Raw genomic sequence first — 14,779 nt, forward strand, 5'->3', positions numbered from 1 at the left:
GGGCAGTGCGGCCTCTGTTCTTCGCCCAGCCGCGTTGAGTAACAGCATACTCCTGCCTTTTCCGTCGTCTTCGAGATTGGTTCATCGCCTGGTGTCCTCCTTCTCTGTTGCCTGGTCTTCTTGTTGGTCTCATTTCAAATAACTCGTTCTTAAGTGTGTCGATGTCCTGTGGTGTTATAACTTCATCAGATGTAGGGAGCACTCTGCCACTACAGCCTACCCCTGGTGACTGAGTGTACTAGTATATTCCTCTTACCTGGAATGTACACTGCTATACAGCATGAAATGCTGCACAGATGTGCATCTGTTTCATCAACTTGCGAGACCATGCCCCCTTGCTTATTGACATAGGCCACTACGGTGGTGTTCTCTCATTAATACTACTGAATGCTTCCTCAAATGTTTTTGGAATGCTTGCAACCCTAGGAAGGCTGCTTGCATCTCATAGATGTTGGTGTGCAGATGCCTTTCTTCTTTGTTCCACATCCCCAAGACAACCATGTCATCCAGGTGTGTTCCCCACCCATCCTTCGATGCATTCAGGAACACTTGCATATCCAAAGGTGGGAAGTCATGTGGAACTCCTCTGGTGAGGTTCTCCTCATTGAGTGACAAGGACTGATCGTCCTAAACGTCATGCCCCACTGGAATAGGATGGAAAGGGTAACATGTAACGGTCCTGAAGGACACTCACTAGCTAAGACTGGGACCCATGTCTCCGCTCAGTTTCCCAATGGTGAGACAAGCATCCCCCTATTCTCAGCAGTGGGAGAGGGGGACCACCTGCATCAGTGTTTCCCCCTTTCCTTACCCTCTCCCTAGAGTCACCTTTCCTAAAAGGAGTGGGTTGGGGGTAATAAAAAAAAAAGCCATCTGTTTGACTTGGTCAAGGCCCTTGACTCTAGGAAGAGCCCCAAGCCTGGGGTCTTCTAGTTAAAAGCTGGCCAAAGTTTTGCACGATTTATTAGGGATTTCAATGTATACTGTGCCTGCAGATATATTGTGAGAAGCTTCAGTAAATGGTAAGGCTTTTTCAGCCTAGGGGGTCCGAGACCTTCTACCTGAAAATAAAGAATGGCCTCCTACCTTACTAGAATTACCTGCCTTCTTAGGCTTAAGGGGGGGGGGGGAACCAACAGGCTCTTTGAGACTGGGGAACCACCATGCCCTTCACAACTGGCATCACTGGAGACACTTGCACAGCGGGGTACTAGGGGAGAAGCTGACTAAGCTACCAACTTCTTCAAAAATCTCTTGGAGGGCCTACCTGCAAGACCTAAGGTAGCCCAACTTTTCCTTGGGTCAAACTCCTTGTTAACAGCCTGCAAGGTCATGAGTGAAGAGCTTCCAGCCTTCGAAGGGGTGCAGTGAATACTCTGGGTTTCTCACACACCGTCAAAACCTGAAAAGCTTGTTGATGTAGATACAAGGGCTTCAATCACCATCTACGTACTACCCGAGGACTGGTCCAGGGGCGTATGCACAAGGATGGCAACAGCAGTTGCAACCTCTGAGCATAAAGAAGCAGACAAAGACTCCCTGGAAAATTCTTGGGCATTGTCCAGCCAGAGAAGGAAGAAGAATTATGCATGCTTCTTCCTCTTTCCAAATCTCCCCTCAGGCTCTGTAAGCAGAGCATTCTTAGTCTGAGAAACCCTGCCAACGATGCCACACCAAGGGGACAAACCACAGGGATTACTCCAACAAGAATTACAAGACTGGGCAACACTGTCATGGGAAGGGAGTAGTAACACCTAAAGGGCAGGAAGCCCTAGTCTCCAGGCACAATTGTCGAGGTAAGGCACAAGGGAGGGAGGTGTCACGGGGGTGACCAGTTCAGGGTAGATGCCTACGGAACCCCCCATTACTGGGGTCAACACATCCTTCTGGGCCTAGGGACGCCCTACGCCCAAGGAGGGGGCAACCACAGCAGACATCACAGGAGTCACCAATACATTGACCACACCCTCCACTACTGGCCTCATCAAGGGAGACACTTGGAAGCCTACCTGGAAGACTTAAGGAGGCCAAAAACCAGCCTTAGGTCAGACTCGTCGTCAGCGGTAGCACAAATGGAAAACCACTCCGACCTCCAATAGGGTACGGCAAACACTGGGGGAACCCTTCACACCACCAGAACCTTAAAAGCTCGCCGACGTAGCTCTGAGGGCTCCTTACTCCTGACACATACTCACCCAGTACCAAGCCAGCCATGTAAGCGCAGGTGTGGTGGTAGCATAGGCACCCAATTAACAGAAGGAAGAAGCAAAGCTCTCGTCCTCCCCCTCAAAGCATATGCATGAAAGCAAAAGAGGCCTTAACCTACATTTGGCACAAGGAGATAATTGCAAACACTCATGCCCCTAGCAAAAGTAGAGAGGGTGGATCTACAACCAGTTTAACAAAAAACAAAGTAAATACCAGTAAATGAAAAGTTCAATTAAGGATGCATCATTATGTATGTACTCCGATGTGGACAAAAACATAAGTGAAGAGACTTTGAAAGCTAAGGGGGAGGGGGGATCCTAATCCTTGCTCTCCACACATTGCTTAAGGGGACCGTCCGCCATGTCCACCATTTTTTTTTCTAATGATCCAATTACACAATTTCTATATATGTTTTAGACATATATAATACCTTTATCATATAAAAATTTCAAGTCATTTGATCAAAAACTTTTGGATTTATTAGCAAAAATCATAATTTTAAAAAAATATTTAGGTACATTTTTCCCCACTACTATAATACCAATTGTATTGAAACTTATACCACAAAAACTACTCTAATAACCCGAACAATTCTGTCAGACAGAATTTGATTTTCCTTTCTGTTTTTTTTTATGAATTTTTATTTTTTTCTTCTTCGTCTAGACGGAAAATAATCGTGAAAAAAAAAAATGTAAAATGAAAATCAAAATTTTGTCTGACAGAATTGTGGGATTTTTATTCTTCTTTTCAACGATATCTTTTTCGCTAATATCGAACAACAAACAAGTGAGAAAAATGTACCTAAGTGGGAATAAGTATGTTTTTGAGTTATGAGCTCCCAAAGATTTGCAGCAAACTTTTGCTTCTTTTCTAAAAGAAATCAAGATAATATTATTATGATAACTTTTACTGTTTATTCCTACATAAATGCACCCTAAAGGAGGTATTTGAACCCTCAGTTTACTATTCCTATGTTATGAGTTGCCAAGCGATCTCTAATTGTTTGCCAGTGTTTTAGTTAGCAGGTTTCAGCTTTGTACTCTTATCCATCTTTCCCTCTTTCTTGGTTCTTTTTTCTTGTTCTCCACTTACTTTTTGTTCTTTCTATCACCTTATGTAACATTGGCATTGCTATAAAATTCCAGAGGACGTTGTGAAAGCACAATCAACATACGAACTTAAAGTAAATAAACACATGCATTATAATTTCTATATGTCTTTGGAAACTTTGCTGATGTTTTCGTAGCTGGTAGTTTTCATTCACCTACCCTCTACCAATGCCTTTCATTTCTGCCAGAGAGTACGAGATTTCGAAACATATATATATATATAATATATATATATATATATATAGAGAGAGAGAGAGAGAGAGAGAGAGAGAGGAGAGAGAGAGAGAGGAGAGAGAGAGAGAGAGAGAGAGAGAGAGAGAGAGAGAGAGAGAGAGAGATATCATGAAAGCATTTGGCTGATATAGATGGCAGTTCAAATTGAGAGAGAGAGAGAGAGAGAGAGAGAGGAGAGAGAGAGAGAGAGAGAGAGAGAGAGAGAGAGATCATGAAAGCATTTGGCTGATATAGATGGCAGTTCAAATTGAGAGAGGAGAGAGAGAGGAGAGGAGAGAGAGAGAGAGAGAGAGGAGAGGAGAGAGAGAGAGAGGAGAGAGAGAGTTGAACATTGTTATTATAGTATTTGTATAAATGGGAGTTTTAAATTATGAGAGAGGAGAGAGAGAGAGAGAGGAGAGAGAGAGAGAGAGAGAGAGAGAGAGAGAGAGAGAGCGCATTTGGCTGATAATAGATGGCAGTTCAAATTGAGAGAGAGAGAGAGAGAGAGGAGAGAGAGAGAGAGAGAGAGAGAGAGAGAGAGAGAGAAGAGAGAGGAGAGAGAGGAGAGAGAGAGAGAGAGAGAGAGTTGAACATTGTTATTATAGTATTTGTATAAATGGGAGTTTTAAATTATTCGAGAGAGAGAGAGAGAGAGAGAGAGAGAGAGAGAGAGAGAGAGAGAGAGAGAGAGAGAGAGAGAGAATAAAAGTATTTGTATAAATGGCAGTGGTAAATAATTCAAGAGAGAGAGAGAGAGAGAACTGCGCATCTGTCAAACTCAGTCATACAGACGACGCCATAAGGATGACGTCATAATTTAAAGACCGCTATATCTTCATTGTTTGGAAAAATGATTGACTATTTGTTCTTTCTATAACCTTGGGTAACATTGGCCTTGCTATAATGTTCCCGAGGGCGTTGTGGAAACACAATGTACATACGAACTTCAAGTAAACAAACGCATACATTATAACTTCTATACATCTTTGGCAACTTTGGCTTCTGTTATTGTAGGAGTAGATTTCGTTCATCTACACTCTACCAATGTCTTCCATTTCTGCCAGACGTACGATAGATCGAAATATAAGTGAAAAAATCGCTATATATGTAAAATTAACACACAAAGACGATTTTGTCAAACTCAGTCATGCAGACGACACAGTAAGGATGACATCATCATTTAAAAACCTCTATATCTTCGTTATTTGTAAAAATAATTGGCTGAAACTTCTGGGGAGTATGTATGACATGTTTACGCATACATAGAAGCAATAAAGCGATTTCCGATTTCTGAAAATTGTTATGTCAATACCCCATGGCGGACGGTCCCCTTAACTGCTCATTAAAACGAATCAACAGCCGTCCAGCTCACGCTGAATACATATTCCTTACTTGAAGGACAATGATTTGTAGTTCACATAGGAACAATTGTAGAGTACTGTACTTTACTATGATATATTGTTATCATATTAAGTTCTGTAGTGTATTATTTGCGTACAATACCAGTGCTTTACTTTAGTGATACACATTAATTACCTGTACAACAACAATAAGTAAAAAATATTGTAAGATCTGTCAATTTTGGGAGTGCCTATTATCTACAGGGATAAGGCTTCATACGTTATACCCATGAATTTTTTTTCAAACAGTATTTCGTTTCTTATTTGGAGGTTAGACCCCCTATGTTGAGGTACTACTTATGTAACCTGTTAAACTTAAACTAAAATTGATTAATGAAAATTTCTCCCCTGACTAACAATGGCAATAAAAGCATATAAGGATTTATCATTTGTACTTATGAACAATCACCTCATACTCAAGAACTTACCTCCATCTCCAAAGGCATTGCTTCTAGCATAAAGAATAAATCTGGAAGATGTTTGCGCTTCATACTGTTCTTTCAGCTTCTTCATAGCTTTCAGAGTATGAACATAACCTTGAAAAACTCCTCTTGAAGGGCATTCATTAAAGTCTCTTGGAGCATTGGTTAACATAGGAACAAATACTTCCACTCCTTTGGAAATGCATGATTGGTTTGCATCATTGATCAATTTCTCTTCAACTCTCCTGGTGGGTCTGCTGTTTTCTGTACTCACAATCACTTTGGGAATGTGGCCTAATCCAGATAGGGGATTTGGTGAATTTTTGTAATGGTTGACTGAATGAGGCTTTTCACTTAAGATTAATACACATGTGCCTCCACCTGCAGTAGAATCCATTCCTTTCCCTGAGGACTTTAAAGGCATGTCTGTAAATATCCTGGTGTTGCCTTAGGATGCCATAATGTTGTAGACTGCAATGTTTTTCATAACAGACCTGAAAAATATAAGAAAAATTAATTATCTTTTGTGAAAACAACCACATTTACTTATATAATTCAAACCAATCAATTTACATGTACTTATCTGTGGGGGTCAGCACCCCAAAAAACTGTAGAATTAAAAGGAGCACTGCCCATTATAGGCCTTACATAAAAAAACCCTACCATCAACTATGGGTTTCTATGTAAGAAAAAAAAAATAATAATAATAAAATGACATTAGGAGGTAATTTGTATTTTTCCTAACTATACAAACCCGAGTTCTTTAATATGGATATATGCTTCGGTGCGAGCTGAAATCTAGCCATAAACTTTGTGTGTTTTGTGCAAGGTGTCAATAATCCTCCACTAGTTCGCGGGGATAGCGAGGGTTAGACTGTCACCCTACTCACACACATCCAGTGTGATCCCTAACATGACAAATTCGTAGATACAGGGTAATGTGTATTTTTCCTAACTATACAAACCTTAGCTATTTAATAGGGGTTATTACTTTCGGCGTAGCTGAAATGACGAGCCATTAGAATTTTAACGATTGTTTACTACCCCACCGCTAATTAGCGGGGGTAGGGAGGGTAGCTTGCTAACCCCCCCCCCCCCCCCCCCCCTCATGCATACCTGTGCTTGAGCTCACTTTGCTTAGAGGTAGGACTTCAAGGGGGATAGGGCTGGCGGGCAAGTTTTATTAAATAGCTAAGGTTTGTATAGTTAGGAAAAATACAAATTATCAACGAATTTGTCATTTGTTCCGTAACTGACATACAAACCACGCTATTTAATAGGGGTGACTCACCCATTAGGAAGGGTGGAAAGTCCTGGCCAGTACTGGCTTTTGGCTTTGCCCGGGGACTCAGTATCTGAGTGTGTCAGCACTCAACAATAAGGAGTCCCTGCACCTCACTAGAACCTTGCTACGCAAGGGCTGCGGCCTACGTAAGCTGTGTGTGAAGGTATGAAGCGTGACTCGTCCTAGGAAGTTGACCTGTAGTCCTTTAGATGGAAACTTTAGGCTAGGACTCTCCCAATACCACCTCGTCAGGGTATAGGGACGTGACAGTATTAGCTTAATACTAGGAACACAAGGAAACATGGTTTACCTGCAGTGGTTTGAGGTCAGCTGTGCAGAGAACCCAGGATGCTGCTTTCCTCAAGAGAGGGGAGGATGAAGAAAAGAATAAGGGCCAGACATACCTTTTTATTCATGCATACTAAGACTGGGTAACAATGCCCTCAACCTTCTGCTACTTGTCCATTAAGGAGCCTGAGGTTTTAAACCAGCTGTTGTGTAGCCACCACAGGGCCGATAGAAAACGTATCGAGTCTCTTGCAGGTAGTGGGCTGTGAAGGTCGTCTGACGCTTCCACACCCCAGCTTGGAGCACCTGCGTCACTGAGAAATTTTTTCTTGAAGGCCAGGGACGTAGCTACGCCCCTGACGTCATGTCCTCTAGGGCGACGTGATGGAGGAGGGTCAGGATTCAGGGACAGATGGATCACCCTACGAATCCATGCCGAGATGGTGTTCTTGGTGACCATCCTCTTAGTCCTCCCAGTGCTCACAAACAATGCCTGCACCTGGGGACGTACTGCAGCCGTTCTTTTGAGATATAGCCTCAGACTCCTTACTGGACACAGTAGGAGATGGTCTGGGTCATCTGTTACAGAACGAAGACTTGAAATCTGGAAGGAGTTGAACCAAAAGTCCGGCACCCCCGGATTCTGAGTCTTAGCATTAAACTCAGGGAAGAATTTGAACGTTACCTCCCCCCATCCCCTTGAATGGGCAATGTCATATGAGAGACCATGAAGTTCACGGACTCGCTTGGCCGAGGCCAAAGCTAGTAGGAACACCGTCTTCCAAGTTAGGTGGCGATCTGAAGCCTGGCGTAATGGTTCGTAGGGAGGTCTTTTAAGAGACCTGAGAACTCGAACCACGTTCCATGGAGGAGGTCTCACTTCCGACTGAGGGCAGGAAAGTTCATAACTTCGTATGAGTAGGGAAAGTTCCAGCGAGGAAGAATGTCCACTCCTTTAAGCCTGAAGGCTAGACTTAAGGCTGAGCGATAACCTTTCACCGCCGAGACTGAAAGGCGCATTTCTTCCCGCAAATACACGAAGAACTCCGCTATTGCTGGAATAGTGGCATCGAGTGGAGAGATACCCCTTCCACGACACCAACCACAGAACTCTCCACTTTGCCTGGTAGACAGATGCGGATGACTTTCGCAGATGTCGAGACATCCTGACCTCAACTTGTTGCGAAAATCCTCTCTCAGCGAGATGCTGGATAGTCTCCAGGCGTGAAGTCGTAGCGAAGCTACGGCTTTGTGGAAGGTGTTGGCATGTGGTTGTCTGAGTAGCTCGTGTCGCGGAGGGAGTTCTCTCGGAAGTTCCGTTAGGAGTTGCAGAAGGTCCGGAAACCATTCGCGTGATGCCATAGCGGAGCTATAAGGGTCATCGAAAGATTGACCGATATTCTGGTCTTGTTGAGCACCCTCCTCATCAGACAGAACGGGGGAAAGGCGTACACGTCGATGTTGTCCCACCGTTGTTGGAAGGCATCTTGCCAGAGCGCCTTGGGATCCGGGACTGGGGAGCAGTACAGCGGAAGCTTTAAGTTCAACGCTGTCGCGATCAGATCCACAGTCGGGGAACCCCACAAAGTCAGGACTTTGTTGGCTACTAGATGATCCAAAGACCACTCGCTACTCACTATCTGAGATGCTCTGCTCAGACTGTCGGCGAGCACATTCCTCTTGCCTGGAATGAAACGTGCCGATAGTGGAATCGAGTGGATTTCGGTCCATCTCAGTATCTCTACTGCGAGATGGGATAGTTGCTTTGAAAAGGTACCTCCTTGCTTGTTGATTTAAGCCACTACTGTGGTGTTGTCGCTCATCACCACCACAGAGTGACCCGCCAGGTATTGTTGGAACTGTTGAAGGGCCAGGAATACGGCCTTCATTTCTAGCAGATTTATATAGAGGCACTTTTCTGATTCTGACCACAGGCCTGAGGTCCTGTGTTGCAGAACGTGGGACTCCACCCTTTCTTTGAGGCGTCTGAAAACAGCATCAAATCCGGGGGGAGGACGAGAAGATCCACTCCTCTTCGTAGGTTCTCGTCTGTCACCCACCACTGGAGGTTCGTCCGTTCCGCAGGTCCCACAGGGATCATGACGTCCGGGAAATCGTAACCCTGATTCCACCGAGACTTGAGTCGCCATTGGAGGGATCTCATCCTGAGGCGACCGTTGGGAACTAGACGGGCCAAAGATGAGAGGTGACCGAGGAGACGTAACCACAATTGGGCTGGAAGTTCTTCTCGTCTGAGGAAAAGGCTTGCGACCCTCCTCAGCCTTGCTATCCTGTCGTCTGATGGGAAGGCTTTGTGGAGATTGGTGTCTATGATCATGCCTAGATATACCAGTCTTTGAGTGGGAAGCAGAGAGGACTTCTCGAGATTTACCATGATCCCCAGATCCTGGCAAAGTCCCAGAAGTTTGTCTCGGTGTCGAAGAAGGGTTGACTCGGAGTCTGCTAGGATTAGCCAGTCGTCCAGATAACGGAGGAGACGGATGCCGATCCTGTGTGCCCACGACGATATTAGGGTGAACACTCAGGTGAAAACCTGTGGTGCTGTGGAGAGACCAAAACACAGCACCTTGAACTGGTAAACCTTGTTGTCTAGGCTGAATCTCAAGTACTTCCTTGAAGACAGATGGACTTGGATCTGGAAGTACGCGTCCTTCAGGTCCAGTGTACACATGAAGTCTTGCGGTCTCACTGCAAGTCTGACCGTGTCTGCGATCTCCATGCTGAACGGAGTTTGCTTGACAAACTTGTTCAGAGCTGAGAGGTCGATGACTGGTCTCCAGCCTCCAGACACCTTCTTTACAAGAAAGAGTCGACTGAAGAAGCCTGGAGACCCATCGAGGACCTCTTGGAGAGCGCCCTTCTTCAACATGGTCTGGACTTCTGCCCGAAGAGCTTGCCCCCTTGCTGATCCCATGGCAAGGGAGCTCAACGACACTGGATCCGCTGTCAGGGGAGGTAGAGATGATGTGAACGGGACGCGATATCCCTGACTGATTACGGAAATCGTCCAGGAATCGGCCCGAGTTGCTCCCACCTGTTCGCGCAACTTTGTAGGCATCCCCCCACTGGTGGATATTCAGGGGGACTGCCAATCCTAGTGTTTGCGGCCTCGGCCGCTCCCTTTAGGATTCTTTCCTCCCCTGGAGGACTTTTTGCCTTTCTTGTCCTTGACAGGAAAGGGCTTAGACACCGTCGTCTTCGCTGTAGATACCAATTTCGTGGTCTTGGTAGGGCGTGGCTGCTGGGGTGCTGGAGGTTTATAGGGCTTCGATGTTAGAGCCCTATGTAGGAGAGAGTCCTGGTTGGACTTCCTCCACCTCTCAGTGGCCTGCTCCACGTCCCTAGGCTCAAACAAGTTCTTCCCCATAACGGAAGAATGCCTGAGCCTGCTGATCTCGGTATTAAGGACCTTTTGATGGAACCTCTCAGATACCGCATCTCGACATTTCAAGATGGTGTTAGCCCACAAGTTCGAGACTTGGTGGGCTAGAAACTCAATCGTGCGAGTGCCCGAGAGTTAAAAGGTCTCCATGGCCTTCCTGGTACTTTCTTTGGATAAATCCTCCAAACCTAACAGGATGCGTAGGGTCCCTAGCCAGATATCCAGCCACAAAGTGGCCTGCATGACACACTTCGCCACCTTCTCCTGACTAAGGATCTCCGTTGCCGAGAACGAGACCTGCCGGTTGGAGAGTCTTTCAAGAGGGACTCCCCTGGTAAGCTCTTCCAACGAATGGTGAAGGGGAAGAGCCAAACAAGTCTCCTCAACGATGTCGAAGTACCTCCTCTGATGGACATGAGGAGGTGGGAGGAGCTTGTTGCCAGCGCTGGATCGGCTGGAGGAGGCAAGCTCGGAGAGCTGGACTTCGACCTTGTCTTTGGCACTCTTGACCCCTTGAGACCAGGGCAAAGCCGCACTGGCCTTCGAGGGTTTATGAGTCCCAAAGACTCGGTCCAAGACAGTGTCTTTGCCCTCACGAGGAGGAATCTCTGGATCAGCAAACCCATTGAGATTCCTCATAAGGACAGAATGCATGTTCTGATTCCTGCAGCACTCCTCCTGAAGGGTTAGCAGCGAAGTCTCCTGTCCCCAAAGGCTCTTCTTGGGGGGATCGTGGACGTTTTCCGAGTGCTTGGCTGGCTCCGGTCTAAGCCTTGATGAAGACTTCGGTTCGAAACTCCTCTTTTCCTCTTCAGGGGAGTAGAAGCTGCCAAGGATTTGTGGCCCAGGTCAGAGAGAACAGGCTTAAACACCTGCATGACCACTCTGACCAGTGTCCCAAACCAAGACTGCTGGCTAACGGCTGTGCTGTCAGATACTCTCTCTGGAGGGAAAGGGATCGATCGATCCTTGGGAGGAGTTACCAAAGGAGGGTTCGCCTGAAACAAAGATGATGAAGGAGAAGAAATGTCCCTGGACCTTTCTGGAACCTTCCCCCCTGCCGGCGAGCACGCTGTTTTGCGCTTGCGGGGGAAGGGACGCGACGATGACGACCTTGCCTCGCGTTGTCCTGCAGCCTCGCATGAGTGCGCACATCAGGCTGGGGAGATGGGCGTGGGCGCGCAGGGCGCGCGTGCGCAACCTCTTGGGCGCAAGTCGCAGACGGCGTGCGAAGACGTGCTGGCGAGGGATGGCGCGCGGGTGGAGAACGACGGCGCGTTGGCGAGCGCTGACGCATTGGCGAGCGCTGACGAGCAGGGAAAGAAAATAACTTCCCTACTGCGCCCAGATCAGAAGATCGTGGGCGCGCAGAAGATCGTTGGTGCGGAGAGCGCTGGCGCGCAGGAGAGCACTGGCGCGTAGGAGAACGATGGCGCGCAGCAGGTTGAAAGCGCGCTGGCAATCAGGAGAGCGCTGGCATGCTTTAACAGGAACATCCTCGGTAGATGAGCGCTGGTGCGTAGGTGAGCGTTGGCGCGCAGGTGAGCGCTGGCGCGTAAGGGACGTATGTGCCAACTTGCGCATATGCCCTTGTAGCCCCGAAGGGCCCGTTGCCTGTTTCATAACAGGATTTGTCGGCGCCCAGCACGTCAGCAGCCAGGAACGGCGACGACAGGTCAGTAGGTCTGACGGGTGGAAGGTCGACGTGTCCTTAGTAAGGACGATCTTCCACCGAAGGGGATCGCGAACAATCCGCAGAGAGGTCCAAGGTTGTAGCTGGGAGAGTCGTAGAACGATGGCGAGGTTCCTCTGCGGCGGACTGCGGAGACGATAAACCAAAGAGGCGCCTCCTCACACCCTTGTGAGGTGAAGGAAGGCCTCTCCGGCGAAGAGGAAGGCGGGCTTTGCGCCCTCTGAGGGCCGTGGGGTTAGCGGGCTGACCATCAGCAGTCTTCCGAAGAGGAGTCTCTGTGAGTGAACTCCCCCGAGGGGAGAATCACCGGCAGGAGAGACTGTTGGACTTAGTTCCTCCCTCGAAGGATGAGCAGAGGGAGGAACTAAGCCTTCAGCTACATTAGGTTGATCAGGAGCAGAGGTCTGAGATACCGCATCGGAAGCCTCTGCCACCACAACATCGACGATAGACAGAAGATCAACCTCTGCCAAAGTCGGCGATTGTTTGACAGCGGCCCCCAACCTGATCATGTCAAACAAGGCTTCCTTGGAGGGCGAACCCTCAAGCCCCAAGGAAGACCAAAGCTGAAATAAATCATTATTACACAAATTAAGATTTAAATTCTCCCCCGGGGGAAGAGGAGGAGGAGGAGCTGCCTTGCTATGGGAGGCAACTCCCTCTCCCGAACCCCGAGATCAGGCAACAGAACTATGGCCTACGCTACTAATTGACAGTTTCTCGGAAGAAACCGATCGAGCGGGAGCTTCGGAGGAGGTTTGGGCAACGGAAGAAGAGCCCTTGGGATTTTCTCCTTTCAAAGAAACCTTCGAAGGAGAAATATCCCGTTTAGACTTCTTCTGTCGCCGAGAAAACCACTCCCTTCACTCACCACACTTATTAGTTCTATCACACCGCTGGCCCCTACAATAAGGACAAAGGGTGTGAGGGTCCGTATCGACCGCCGACATAAACGTGCCACAAGGGCGGTCGGGTAATCCAGGACACTTTCGCATGATAGCAGAGGCCAACTTCAAACACATCTGTAAAAGGAAAAGCGAAAAGCATTAAATGGCTGTCAGAAAGGCGAGGGTGAAAGCAGACACATCCGACTACCACCCGAGCCGAGAGCAAAGTGAGCTCAAGCACAGGTGTGTGTGAGGGGGGGGGGGGTACTCTCCCTACTCGTTAAAATTCTAATGGCTTGTCATTTCAGCTACACCGAAAGTAATAACCCCTATTAAATAGCGTGGTTTGTATGTCAGTTACGGAACAATTTTGATTGTAGACAGGACTTCTTTTGGGGATAGATGATGGCGGGACAAGTATGAGCAAAGAAGTAAGGTTTGTATAGTTGGGAAAAATACGAATTACTTCCAAATATGTAATTTTTTTCTACAAAAATACAAACCCTTCATTCTTTACTATGGAGACTCACCCTTAGATTGGTGGAAGTCCGATTTCCAAGTGGCTGGAAAACTTGACCTGGGGTACAGCTCTGAGCTCAATAGTGTGTGAGAGGATCACCCTGACACCACATGGGTCCTCAGCCTGTCAATGTTGTAGTGTCTGATGGCCTCGGCTGTCATGGTGAATGAGTAGAAACAAGCACAGTGTCTTGAGTAGGTGAGTAACAACAGGTAACATCTACCATTGACCAACTGCTACTAGTCCTATAGGAAACTAAGGTAGCTAAACCTCCTGTTGAGTGGCCACCACAGGTCCTAGAGTAAAAGTATCCTTTGGATTACATCTTGCAGGTAATGGGTGATGAAGTTTGTTTACCTTTGCCAAATACCTGTATGCAATACCTGCCCTACAGAGAAGTTTTTTCTGAACGCTATAGACGTACTTACGCCCCTAACTCAATTAGCTCTAGGTTTTCTACACTGTTGTGAAGAGTGAGGGTCTAGGGCGTGGTCAATGACCTGCTGAATCCAAGAGGAGACCATGTTCTTTGTGATTCTCCTCTTAACCCTGCCAATACTCACAAGCAGGCGCTTGATTTGTGGGCAAGCTCTGGAGATACGCTTGAGATAGTACCTCAGCGCTCTTACAGGACATAGTAACAGCTGATCAGGATCGTCCATTATATCTCAAAATCTAGAAGGCCCCAAACCAAGAGTCGACTGCAGCCCCTGATTCAGAGTTTTAGCAATAAACTCAGGGAAACTCAGGGATGAAGCTGTTACCTGCCTCCATCCCCTTGAATGGGATGATGTCGTAGGAGAAACCATGCAACTCATTGACCCTCTTGGAAGAGGAAAGGGTGAGAATGATAACCGTTTTAAGAGTCGTCTCAATCTGATGCTTGACTCAGTGGTTTGTAACGAGCTCCTTTCAGTGAGCCCAGCACTTTCACTACATTCCAGGGAGATGGTCTAACTTACGACTGGGGAGGCATAGGCTCAGAGCTCTGTATGAGTAAAGACAATTCCATCGAAGAGGAATTTCCACTCCATTCAGTCTAAAGATAAGGCTCGAAGCTGAGCGGTAGTCTTTTACCGCCACTGTCGAGACTGTTTTGAACAGAGTTTTTCCACCATGAGGTATAACAAAAACTTCACTATCAAGGTGATAGTGGCATTGAGTGGAGAAACACCCCGACCACGGCATCAACCACCAAAGATTGTCCACTTCACCTGGTAGACGATGATAGACAACTTCCTGAGGTACCCAGACATCTATATGGCCACTGCATGCAAAAAGCCTATCTGAGAGAGATGCTGGATAACCTTCAAGCGTGAAGTCATTGGGAAGCGACTGCTCTGAGGAA

At 47.1% G+C, this 14,779-nt stretch overlaps 1 protein-coding gene across 4 annotated transcripts in view; it reads right to left on the reverse strand.

Moving 5' to 3' along the window:
• The window catches only part of LOC137641471 (uncharacterized), a 91,661-nt gene that overhangs the window by 68,034 nt on the left and 8,848 nt on the right, over window positions 1-14,779 (reverse strand). For all 4 annotated transcript variants that reach the window (XM_068374063.1, XM_068374062.1, XM_068374061.1 and 1 more), the window contains exon 2: window positions 5,362-5,849. In XM_068374063.1, the coding sequence (XP_068230164.1) occupies window positions 5,362-5,779 (418 nt within the window). In that variant the 5' untranslated portion in view covers window positions 5,780-5,849. The remainder of the gene's footprint in view (window positions 1-5,361; window positions 5,850-14,779) is intronic.

The sequence above is a fragment of the Palaemon carinicauda genome, chromosome 5, assembly GCF_036898095.1.
Source record: "Palaemon carinicauda isolate YSFRI2023 chromosome 5, ASM3689809v2, whole genome shotgun sequence".
Taxonomy (NCBI): domain Eukaryota; kingdom Metazoa; phylum Arthropoda; class Malacostraca; order Decapoda; family Palaemonidae; genus Palaemon; species Palaemon carinicauda.